Raw genomic sequence first — 12,758 nt, 5'->3', positions numbered from 1 at the left:
ATAAAACACAGAAAAAAGGCAAACAATTACATTTTTAAGTTATCTGAGTGACTTATATATCGTGTTTCACCTGAGTAGCGAAAGAGCGGGGTCTGAAAACGATGAAGCCGGGCGTCCGCTGCTCTCGCCGGCTGGAGTGACCATTGAACCCCCCGGCTTGCTAGCGAGCGGGTGGGGAACAGACGTCTCCGAAAACGTCGGCACACTTTTGCAAATATGTGATGTCTTGATAAACCAAGCAGATATTTGAAGTTTACACAGCTACTTTCTCACCTGAAAATATGTTAAAAGTTTATTTTGTGACCCAGAAAGATTAATAAGAGTAATTTGAAAACTTAGTAGCTGCCGCCATTGTTGGCAGCTGAAATTTGGCTGGGCCGCGCTATGAATTCTGGGATATGGTGGGCCACGAAGGACACACCCGACGAATCCTTCAAATTCGGGGAAATGAAGGACGCATTTGTCGGGCACATTTGAAGGAGTCGACAAATACGGACAGCCTTCATCGCCTGGCTGTGATGTAATCGGCCTTCAAATGCAGCCTCTGGAGGATGCAGCCGACGTTTTGGGACACAGCTACTAATTTGCTTCCATCATCCAACCTGAAGAGGAAACAGAGACGGCTCCCCTTCAAAGTAAAAGCTGCTCCTTTTGGACACAGTATCAAAGAAAGTCTACAGTATAACATAGAAAAGACAGAACAAAGTTTTGGTTGTTTTTAAATTGTGCAGAAATGAAACTACACTAAGCTCAATTATGTGACAGACATTTCATCCCATGTCAGTTTGGCCTCATCCTGGGCCGGATTATCCAGCACACACTCTGACCACAGGTCCATGTTGAGCAGGATGAGCTGCTGGCTAATCTGGAGGCTGTAGCAGCAGCTCACAGTCACAGTGGGTTTCCACTCATGAAAAAGCTCTGGCTGCTTCATTTCTCATCTCATATCAGAGACTTTAAAGCTTCACTGAAGCTGTACTGTGATGCTTCCATATTCCAGTGAGGCCTCCATAATGATTTCAGCTGTTCTGTACACACACTGTGTGCCCTGTATGGCTCAAAGTCTCTGCAGCCTGTTTTTATCTGCTATCATCAGATCTTCATCATCCTCATTCACATCCCTCACACACTCTACAGCCTCATCAGCACTGACTTCATCTTCACTGACTGATGGAGCACAACATGAACCTGTGGAGGCTGAAACACTGTCCTGTCAAACATCTCCCCGTCACCACTCCACTTCTGTCAGCCTTTAAATGAACCCTGCTCAAGTCTGTCACTTCTGTTTGGAGCCAAACGAGGTTAAAGATTGTGTCACTACATTCTTGTCTAGAAAATATTAAAGTGTATTTGGTGACACACAAAAAAGGGTAAAAGTATAGTTTGGGTCCACACATGTCCAAACCCTGGTGTGTAGGCCTACTTAGTATTGAGAAAAGCCCACTAAAAGAACGCCCACCAGACCAAAGCAATGGTGTTGACTTGATCAGCATTAACCCCGCCCCCTGACTTTGATGGGTGAAGCTGACAAATAAAATGTATTTATGAACAGCGATGCAGGGCCAGGAGTAGCAACGTGAATTAAATAAATACATCATTAAATAATTCATTAAATGTGTCAGTAAAATAATTAAAATAGAAAACAAACCAACAAAATATGTAATTAACTAATTTGAATTGTACATAAATACTTAATGAATTATTTTAAATGAAATTAACCGATAATTCATTGTGATTTTGTTTTGTGTTTTGATGAGCTAATAATCAGCTCTCTTTTTCTCATTGTTGTTCTAAGCCGCTTATCCAAAGGTAAGGCACTACCTGTTGAATTATTTCCAAAGTGTGCCAAATTGGACATTACAAATTAAAGTCTACTCACTGAAATTACTGGGGAATGTCTGCTTTGATTTTGATGAGAATCTCATGACAGTACTGAGGATTTAATGCAGTTGGACTGCTAAAAATGATTGAATGCGGTTGGACCGCTAAAGGATTTAATACGGTTGGACCGTGGAAAGCAGTTGGACTGCTGAGTGATTTTAGTATATTAGGGAATTTGGTTATTGTTTGGGGTGGAGCCCGTATTGGTTATAAGGTTGGACCTGCTTCAGTCTTACACTTTTTTGGCTGTTTTACTGTTGTTCCAAAGTATTATAAATTATTCAAGAACGTCAGTTGGACTGATAGGAAGCACAGTGCTCAGAGGTAACGCTTGCCAATGCCAAGGACGCTTAGGCATTGTCCTCGAAGAGGGATAGTCAGTTGGTCACTGTGGAGCTTGGGGCACTCCAGAATAACTAGGAGTTAGAGTCTCCTTACCGTTTGGAACGGTAGTCTGCGCTTTTTTGGCCAGCAGAAGTTGGACTTCGGGCGTGTAACTTTAACTTAAAACTTCGGGGTAAGCCTTGGCTGTGAAATGCCAAAAATAGAGCTTCAGGCAAAGTTTGGGTTGGTTGACGCTTTTAAATTGAGTTAGGGATTTTAGAGATGAGGCCAGAAACTGTTGGACAGATACTGGTTAATTGATCACAAAAAAGTTGGACTTTATCGGTTGGACCGTTAACTTAAATTTGTCGAAATTGTTTAGGCGCTAAAGCTGACAGATGTGACAGTGGTTGTAAATATAAGACGTCTTTGTAATATAAAATAAGAGATCTCTGTGTGAAAGGAGTCTGAGGCAGTGCTGGAGCTATTTTTAGACTGTGTGTGTGTGAGTATGAAAATGCAAATTAGTCAGCAGTGAACTGTTTAAACCACAGTTGGTTTTACAAATACTGCTGCAAACATTGTTGAGTGTGTGTTTAAGACGCCATTTATGTTCATTAGAGGGCTATAAATAAAGTTTTGAGTTGCCGTAGTGGATGTATAGTAATTGACTGAGTTTTGATATATAAATATAGTGAGTGCACTGTATATATTTAAGACTAACATATTACTTTTAGGAGTAACCTCTCATCAGCAATAAATGCTGGTGTGTTTTATTTTTTCTATTCTATGTGTGTGCTGTGAGAATTAATAGAGGTTTCAATTGTTTTCTTTGACTTGCTCTTTCTGATTATGAAAGGCATGTCTGAAATACTCTTAGGAAAGCGTGTTGTGAGTATATTCCTCAACTCTTGTCACAGTTTAAGTGTGTGAATGCTGTGAGTAGCAGGTTTTGAGTGATTGGGTGTGATTTGTACAAAATAATAAATAATAATAACACTATGAAAGTTGATAGTAGAGTGAGTGCAGAAGTGGAAGTGTGAGAGAAAAGGCGGTGTGTGTGTGAGACGATCTGACAAACGCAAAGAATTTAGTATATTTAGAAGTGTGTGCGTGAAATAAGGGTGAATTGTTTTAGATCAAGACTTAGTAAAACAAGAGTTTTATTAGCCTGTAAAAAAAACAAAACAGGAGAGATAGAAACAGAAAATATGGTTCTGAGCAGCTGCAAGGTTGACAGGAAATGGTGTGTGTGACAGGAACTTTGCATGCCCATAAAAGGAACTGACTGTGACAAGTGAGCACACAGAGAGAGAAACATACGAGTTAAACTCCAGGCAGATGAAGCAAATGGAGGTTTTAAGAAAAGAAATGAAAAGGATATTAATTGTATGCTTTAGTGTGTCAATACAGGTGGACTTCTTTCAACCTAGAATCTTGAGTACAAAACCATTGATTAACAGAATTGGGAGGAAAACAGGCCAGATTTTGGCTTAAAATTTTACAGCTTGACCTCCCACTTGTCCCGATCCTGAGAAGAAGCTCATAGGACAGTTAATCTCCTGATGAAGACCGACAGAACATCGTGGACTTCAAGAATTAACAGCAGGCAAAAGACAGTGCAACTGAAACTACACTGACGATACCAGCAGCAGCATGTAAGAAAAGCACGTGATGGAAAATGCACGGTGAACTGCAGGCTGGTAAGAACAGTGTGACATAACTGTTTAAAGACACTGAATGGGATATTTTGCCAGGCTGGGATTTAATCTAAAAGGAAAATACTGAAAAGAGCAACGGAGAAGAAACAGAGAAGAAACAGACTGTGTTTGCTGGGGATCACAAGACAACAAAGGACACTAAGAGAAGGGCACAGGGGCCAGTGGGAAGGTGAAGCCCAGACGAGTTCGACTGCGAGAATAGAGGGTACAATTGGGTTGAAATTGAAGCCGGAACTCAGGATGGTTTAGGGATGTCCACGTCACAAACAAAGAGGTAAACAAAAAGAAGGTAAAATAAAGAGAGAAAATAACTGACAATTACATTAATGAATAGAAGACACACATACAGATATTACATAGATTTATTTTTAGGATAAAGGGGAGAGCTTATACGTAGAAATGACTTTTTATACATATTGCATTTTGTGCCTTTAAGGGAGTTGTGGCTCAATAAGTCTCTTGTGGGTCACGAGCCTTTGGCTAGCGCTATGATTAGCCAATCTACTGTGAGGATGATATGAGTTATTGAAGGATTGCACACGCTTACAGACACAGAGTCCATAAACACACATGACAGTATTGATTCCAGGCAAAAGGCCTCAAATTAATTTAGCGTTTAACTGAACTTGAGCTGGCCCTGTAACAAGTGACAGAAAAGAGGAACTGAATAGGAGTTTCTTGCTTTAGAGAAGGACCAAAGGAAGGAAAGCATATATTTTGGTTAAGTCTGATAAACTAGAATGAGAAGGTATTGTTACATCAAAGGAGCAAGATGAAATAAAAAGGCTGTACCAAAAACAGGCTATAACATAGGAAATGTGAGTTTTAAAATGAAGTTAGTGTTAACACACAGGAGTTGTTTCAAGGCAGCGTTTAGCTGTGATAAAATGTATGCAGGAGTAATTGCTTATATGCTTAAACTTAATTGATTAAAGTGGTTGTTTTTTTTTGGATCTTTTAGTAGAATAGGCGCTTATAATGATTTTCTTGTGAAAGGAGATTCTAGGTCAGAGTGGAGGCCTTGCAGCAGCGAGAGTTCTGTGTACAGGATGTTGATGATTAGATAAGGCAAGCGACAGGAAACGCATGCAGGGACGTGAAAGCAGCGTTTTAAGAGTTTTAAAATGATGAGTAACGTTGAAGAATATATATAAATACAAGTCAATAAGTCAAGAAGATAATTAGGATCAGGCTTTTGATTAAAGAGTCCCAAAGATGATAAGTTAGGGAGGTGCAGGAAAAGGTGTTTGGTTTGCTTTACACAAGATCTCGGCGACCACAGGGGGGTGAGGATCCTGGAGGCCCGAGGCATGATGGACCACAAGAGAGGGACGCAGAAAAAACCTAATCTTACGCATGGAGTGTTCTCGAGGGGGAGCTGGTGTTTATTACTGGGCCACTTAGATGACATGAGGTTGTCTGATTTGCTGAGCCAGAGGACGGCTAGAGAGGGTCAGAGCGGGAGTGGTGACCCCGATGTCCATGATGCCATGGATGGACATGGAAGCAGCTGAGTGGGCCGAGGAGTGACCCAACACAATGTATTGTGACCTCTGGTGTTCCAGAGGTCGAGAGAGGGAGTATTGAGATTGGAGAGATATTTTGCTGCTATTGTTAAAGGCTCATGTTCTCACTTAGATCATCGATTTCTACTTACATTTCTTTCTGGGAAAAATGGGGATTACTTTGGAAACAGGAAGCATTTTCCCCAATAAGCAGCCCTGGATTAGTAAATCACTCCAACATGTTCTCAGGCAGAAGAAGCTGTCTTGTTATGAGGGAGAGAAGAAAAAGATTGAGGCACAGAAACTTGTTGAAAGAGAGATAAAGCAGCTAAAATCAGGTGTAAAAGTAAAGCAGAGGATGAGCTGAATAAAGGACACTCAAGGCTGGCTTGGAAAGGAATGAAGTCCATGGTGGGGATGCAAAACAAGGAGCAAAGATGAATGTGATGCTGAATCAGCAGAAGACTTGGACTCATTTGATTCCAGCTTTGATATCATTGATTTCAATGAAGAGCTTTGTGATTGTAGCAAAGGGCTGGTAGCTCTGAGAGTCCCACTGATGAGGTGTTTGTGTGGAAATCTCTTAGTGGGACCAAAGAGAGAAAAAGCCCTGGTCCTGATGCTGTGGGAGGGAAATGATTGAAGTATGCTGTGAGGAACTGACTGGGAGATTTTCACACATTTTCCAGTCCTCCTTGGAACAACAGGAAGTTCCCAGCATATGGAAACAAAGGTTAAGTGTCCTATGGCACTCAGTGATGATGGTGCTGTGGCCCCACCACCTCCACCTCTTTGTAAAGGAACTAACTGTAATCTGAAGCTTCAAATGGGACTAAGACTTCCTCCACTAGGTGGCAGTGTCTGATGAGAAAGTTTTAGTGGAGCTGGCCTGGAGTCAGAAACAGGAAGATGCAGGATTTGGGCTGAAATGGGGAAAAGTGGTTCGCACTAGTGCCTTAAAGCAAGAAGGTTGTAGGTTGAAGCTTGTTGGCCTTTCTGTGGAGGTTGGATGTTCTCCCACAGTCCAATGAAATGCTGCTTAGGTTCATTGGTGCTTCTAAATTGGCTGTAGGTGTGGATGTGAGAGAGTGCTTCTCTGTCTCTCTCTGTTGGCCCTGTGATGGACTGCTCACCTGTGCAGGTGGACCACGCCTCTTGCCCTATGACAGCTAGGGCACAGGCTGCAGCCCTGTGAGCCTAAGCTGAATAAACAGTTAGCAAAAATGATCCATAGATGGCCTGAAATCCCCCAGTTAGCAGTTTGGTAGATAGCTATGACATGCTAATCCCATCCAGCAGCTGTATTCTACCTGTAAGCTGATCCCTGCTGAGCCAAAGCACTTTTTCATATACAAATTACAACCTTTAATAGAAACCTATTGGTCAGCATCTTATTAGCCTGCTGTTAGCTTCATTCCACAGAAAACTGAGAGAAACTAACAGAGTTGATAAAGAATAAAGAGAAATGTGCTGATTTAAAGCCTTTGAAGTGCTTCAGATGATCTCTGTCCACTTCTGTCCACTCATTCATTCATGTAAGCTTTCTAATGCAGCTTTGATCTTCACACTCTGCTTCATGAAACTCATTCTAACCCTGAATGTCAGAGTGTTCCTCCTTCTCTTTCCCATCATTCATGCTGGCAGTGGAGGAGATTTGGATGTTGGACTGTGTTTTGGATGATGTGTGTATGTTTGTGTTGGACTGCTGTCTGTAAAGCAAACGCACATTTTGCTTTGGATTTCAGTGTCAGACAGACTTTAAGGTGGAATGAAGAGTTGGAGAGTTTCACAGTGAATTATCCAGTGGAGGATTTTTCTTCTTCTTTGAAGGTTTGAAATGTGAACATTGTTCTGCTGCAGTCAATGGACTAAACCAGAGAAGAAGAAAACAGACTTTACCATGAAGATCCTCAGTGTGGATCAGTATAATATCAGCCTGATGTCTGCAGTTTAGTGTCAGCACAACTTTCACATCATATTCATCTCAGCACAACTAAAACATGCTGACTGACCTCAGAGTTTCAAGTCCACATCCTGGACTCTCCAGGAAACCACACAGATGCTTCACTCCTGAATCCTGCAAGTTGTTGTAGCTCAGCTCCAGCTCTCTCAGATGGGAGGGGTTGGACTTCAGTGCTGCTGCCAGATGATCACAGCTGATCTCTGACAAACCACAGCGATACAATCTGTATAAAGAATGAAAGATGTAAGTTTATTAGACAAAGTGTGAGCTTGAAATCATTCAGTGTTTCATCATCTGTTCAGAGCTGAAGAAGGTTCAGAATGTAGAAGTTTAGAAAATGGAAACTCCAAACAGCTGAAGCCAACAGGAAGCAGCTTCAAACAAACACAACAAGAGAAAAAACTCTGAATGTTTCACATTAAAGTCGTACATTTCTCATAAAAACAGGACAAAGACTTGAAAAAGTCGTGTTTTTCCTTCCAGGAACCACAAGGCTTCACTTTTAAAGGTGAAGTGTGAAAGAAATGGACATATTTGAAGTCCAACACCTTTTTCCAGTCACATTATTAAAGCAGACAAACTACAAGCTCATTTTCATTCCAACAAGTCATCTTCTGACCTGGACTAACAACACTGGTCTCTATGTGCAGCTGGCTGTGAGACCAGTGCTCAGGGAGCGTCTACAAAGTGCAACACTGAAAGAACATCGCACACTAGCTGTGTCCCAAAACGTCGGCTGCATCCTTCGGAGGACCCGGTATTCGCGGTCTACGTGGGCCGGGTCCTTCAAAGACCGAAAAGGCTGGAAGTGCGAGGCTGTGAAATGGGACGGTCTAGCCTTCAGATTTGCGTCACCGCTGTCTCGGTGGAGTTTAATAAACTCGGCCGTCTGCTCCTTGCTATCTAAAATATAACAGGACACTGGCGTAAATTCTCGACCGTCTCACACTTCTGTTTAATCAGTTTCCTGTTTAACGTTTATTCAGCTGTGTGAAAATCCCGGAGGAACTTTGATCTCAGCCAAACCGATTTACTCCGGAACAAATAAAACACAGAAAAAAGGCAAACAATTACATTTTTAAGTTATCCGGGTGACTTATATATCATGTTTCACCTGAGTAGCGAAAGAGCAGGGGTCTGAAAACGATGAAGCCGGGCGTCCGCTGCTCTCGCCGGCTGGAGTGACCATTGAACCCCCCGGCTTGCTAGCGAGCGGGTGGGGAACAGACGTCTCCGAAAACGTCGGCACACTTTTGCAAATATGCGATGTCTTGATAAACCAAGCAGATATTTGAAGTTTACACAGCTACTTTCTCGCCTGAAAATATGTTAAAAGTTTATTTTGTGACCCAGAAAGATTAATAAGAGTAATTTGAAAACTTAGTAGCAGCCGCCATTGTTGGCAGCTGAAATTTGGCTGGGCCGCGCTATGAATTCTGGGATATGGTGGGCCACGAAGGACACACCCGACGAATCCTTCAAATTCGGGGAAATGAAGGACGCATTTGTGCATTTGCATGCGCAAAAGAAGACTTCACACACAACGCGCTCTGTTTAGACCCAGAGCAAAGAATATTGTTTGACAGATGACCCTTAATATGAAGACTTCGGACTTTACGTTTCCCAATTTTTGCTTTAAGTTATTTTGTTATTTACATAATAATGTAGATAACCTAATAATGATCCTTATTGCTGTTTTAGAGGAGCGGTGCTTCAAAGGATAGCTGCAGATTTCTGTCAGAATCTGCAGATTATACAGTACAAATAAAATGTTCACGTTTCTCCAACGTTGTCTTCCCAACAGTTTCACTGACATCTACACGGGATGGCCAGGAAGCGTTCGCGATGTCTTATCGGGCCCTGATAATTGGCGTCTGTCTTGTGTTGGTGACGTAAAAGACGGATTTAATGCGACATGACCGTTCAAACAGCAGTCGCTTTCTAAAACATCGGATATGTATCGGATTCAGTACCACATACGAAAGTGACCCAGGTCGGATTTGAAAATATCGGATTCGCGACGTTCACACTGTCATAGCATGATCGGATATAGGTCGCATAGGGTCAAAAAAGTCAGATTTATAAAGGTCAGAAAAATCTGATTTGATGCGCTTTCGCCTGCAGTGTGAACGTAGCCTTACTCTCAAATCCTCCCTAATAACAATAACATAATTACACTTTAGCCACAAGAGGGCAGCAGCATTAATACAAGTCACATGTATATAAAGGTACAGTGATTATATTACAGTGATTTTGACAAAAACAAAACAGAGGTTCATGGCAGTGTGTTTTCCATAACATACCAACCAAATTAAATAATAAAAACTTTATAACTTACAGAGCTTTTTTAGAGGCTTTGACCACTGGCAGCAGCCTCAGAAGAGCCTCCTCTGAAGCAGAGTATTTCTGCAGGTCAAACACATCCAGATCTTTTTCTGATGACAGTAAGATGAAGACCAGAGCTGACCACTGAGCAGGAGACAGTTTATCTGTGGAGAGACTTCCTGATCTCAGGGACTGTTGGATCTCCTCCACTAGAGAACGATCATTCAGTTCATTCAGACAGTGAAACAGATTGATGCTTTTCTCTGCAGACAGATTCTCACTGAGCTTCTTCTTGATGTACTGAACTGCTTCTTGATTGGTCTTTGAGCTACTTCCTGTTTGTGTCATCAGGCCTTGCAAACGAGTTTGATTAGTCTTCAGACCCAAGAGAAAACGAAGGAACAAGTCCAGGTGTCCATTGGGGCTCTGTAAGGCCTTGTCCACAGCACACTGGTAGAAGTATTTCTTTGAAGATTTTCTTGTTTGAAACACCTTCCAAGTTGTTTCTTGCTCTTCCAGCAGATTGAGTCCAGAGTTGATGAAGGTCAGGTGGACATGAAGAGCAGCCAGAAACTCCTGAACACTGAGATGAACAAAGCAGAACACCTTGTTCTGGTACAGTTGTTTCTCCTCTTTAAAGATCTGTGTGAACACTCCTGAGTACACTGAGGCTGCTCTGATATCGATGCCACACTCTGTCAGGTCTGGTTCATAGAAGATCAGGTTTCCTTTCTGCAGCTGATCAAAAGCCAGTTTTCCCAGTGACTCAATCATCTTCCTGCTCTCTGGACTCCAGTGTGGATCTGTCTCAGCTCCTCCATCATATTTGATCCTCTTGACTTTGGCCTGAACCACCAGGAAGTGGATGTACATCTCAGTCAGGGTCTTGGGCAGCTCTCCTCCCTCTCTGGTTTCCAGCACATCCTCCAGAACTGTAGCAGTGATCCAGCAGAAGACTGGGATGTGACACATGATGTGGAGGCTTCGAGCTTTCTTGATGTGGGAGATGATCCTGCTGGCCTGCTTCTTATCTCTGAATCTCTTCCTGAAGTACTCCTCCTTCTGTGGGTCAGTGAACCCTCTGACCTCTGTCACCATGTCGACACACTGAGGAGGGATCTGATTGGCTGCTGCAGGTCGTGTTGTTATCCAAAGGCGAGCAGAAGGGAGCAGGTTCCCTCTGATGAGGTTTGTCAGCAGCTCATCCAATGAGGTGGACTTTCTTGTTTCAGTCAGGATTTTAGTTTTGTTGAAGTCCAAATTAAGTCGACACTCATCCAGACCATCAAGTATGAACACAACCTGGAAGTCTTCAAGCCTGCAGATTCCTGATTCGTTAGTTTGATTAAAGAAGTGATGAACAAGCTCCACCAAGCTGAACTTTTCCTCTTTCAGCACATTCAGCTCTCTGAAAGTGAATGGAAATATGAACTGGATGTCCTGGTTGGCTTTGTCTTCAGCCCAGTCCAGGCTGTATTTCTGTGTTAAGACTGTTTTCCCAATGCCAGCCACTCCCTTTGTCAGCACTGTTCTGATTGGTTCGTCTCTTCCAGGTGAGGCTTTAAAGATGTCTTCTTGTCTGATTGTTGTTTCTGGTCTGTCTGGTTTCCTGGATGCTGTTTCAATCTGTCTGACCTCATGTTCATCATTGACCTCTGCAGTCCCTCCCTCTGTGATGTAGAGCTCTGTGTAGATCTGATTCAGGAGGGTTGGGCTTCCTGCTTTAGCGATGCCCTCAAACACACACTGGAACTTCTTCTTCAGTTGGGCTTTAAGTTCTCGTTTACAGAGTGGAGCAAATATTTCTGAAGGTAAGAAATTCAGAAACAAATATTATATAATAAATATCATAGCCTTTCAGTACCCTGAAAGGATGAATGTCTATTGGTCCATTTCTTGAGCTATTAGGAAAGATCAATATTCAGTCTTTAGAGAAATTCTCTTACTGCTCTGCAGATGGTCAGCCATCTCATGCTGCTTAAGTCTCCTCAAGAAGTGGAGTGTGATCTTCAGAAATGCTTCTCTGCAGCTCTTTCTTTCATCTTCATCCTCTCCTTCAAACATCTCCTCATCCTCCATCTGGCTCTTTAAAGTTTCTGGGTGATCTGGACTCAGAAGCTTCTGGATCTTCTTCAGCTCGTTCTTCACAAACATGGTGATGTTGTCCTCCAGCCGCTGGAAAAGAAGACTATATGAATTACCCAGTGGTAAATGGACTGGTTCTTCTATAGCTCTCTTTGATACTCTGTGCACACAAAGCATTTTATACAACATGCCTCATTCAACCAAGCACATTGTTCTATGCTTAAATACTTTCTTTCACACTCTGATGGATGCATCAGAGGGCAGCTTGGGTTTAGTACGTTACCCAGTACATTTGCCAGCCAGGGTTTGATTCACAAACCTAACTAGTAGCTGACCTGCTCCCCTCCTGAGCTACAGTCACCCCAATCTGACTGAAATCATGGAGCCCAAACTCTGACTTATGTTGGACACACTGACAATCCTCTGGTCCACAAAGTGCAGCATAGAGGTGACTGAAAAGAACAAATGTAAATGTAGTACTACAAACCATAACCACAGAGTCCAGGTGTGTTTGATGCTGCTGTGCAGACTGACCAGTGGAAACCTCTGCTCTCTGCTGGTCCACTCTGTGGAGGAGTAATGTATAATTAGCTCATGTTATGTCTGTCCACACACAGACACAAGCTAAAGGTCCATGAAGTGATGTTTGGATGGGTTCAGTCAATCAGATGACTGTCATGGTGAAGCTTTGCTAGTCCTGCTGATCCCACTGAGAATTAACAACTCAGTTTCCAGATGTCTGTAGTTTTCTGCTCAGTTTCTTTAGTCCCAACAGCTCTTACCATCTCCTGCATAAAGCTTTCCCTCCATGCTCAGATGCCCTGGAACAAGGTGCTCTCTTTATATCAGTGACTGGTTTAAAGTGACAACTCGCCAAACTTTGTGTCAGCAAAAGTAGTTCTAATGTTTCTTACATTTCTTACATTTTTTATATTTTTACACACACAAATCAAT

General features: G+C 42.4%; 2 protein-coding genes across 3 annotated transcripts in view; both read right to left on the bottom strand.

The window, feature by feature from the left end:
- Window positions 1–12,758, bottom strand: part of LOC147336466 (protein NLRC3-like) — a 98,668-nt gene that overhangs the window by 7,298 nt on the left and 78,612 nt on the right. The window lies entirely within an intron of this gene.
- The window catches only part of LOC147336467 (protein NLRC3-like), an 81,627-nt gene continuing 78,597 nt past the window's right edge, over window positions 9,729–12,758 (bottom strand). The window contains exons 4-6 of one of the 2 annotated variants that reach the window (XM_086287048.1): window positions 12,298–12,370; window positions 11,666–11,840; window positions 9,729–11,524 (exon numbers count right to left, since the gene is read on the bottom strand). In XM_086287048.1, coding sequence (XP_086143174.1) covers window positions 9,729–11,524; window positions 11,666–11,840; window positions 12,298–12,370 — 2,044 coding nt within the window. Of the gene's footprint in view, window positions 11,525–11,665; window positions 11,927–12,297; window positions 12,371–12,758 lie in introns of those variants that run through there. The other variant, XM_086287047.1, reaches the window with a different exon arrangement.

This window comes from Aulonocara sp. 'chitande type north' Nkhata Bay, linkage group LG3, assembly GCF_057382095.1.
Source record: "Aulonocara sp. 'chitande type north' Nkhata Bay isolate Kocher_YH1m ecotype deep benthic linkage group LG3, A_spYH_male_GT1.1, whole genome shotgun sequence".
Taxonomy (NCBI): domain Eukaryota; kingdom Metazoa; phylum Chordata; class Actinopteri; order Cichliformes; family Cichlidae; genus Aulonocara; species Aulonocara sp. 'chitande type north' Nkhata Bay.
Note: the sequence above shows the minus strand (reverse complement) of the source record. Positions and strands in the feature narration are given on the sequence as shown.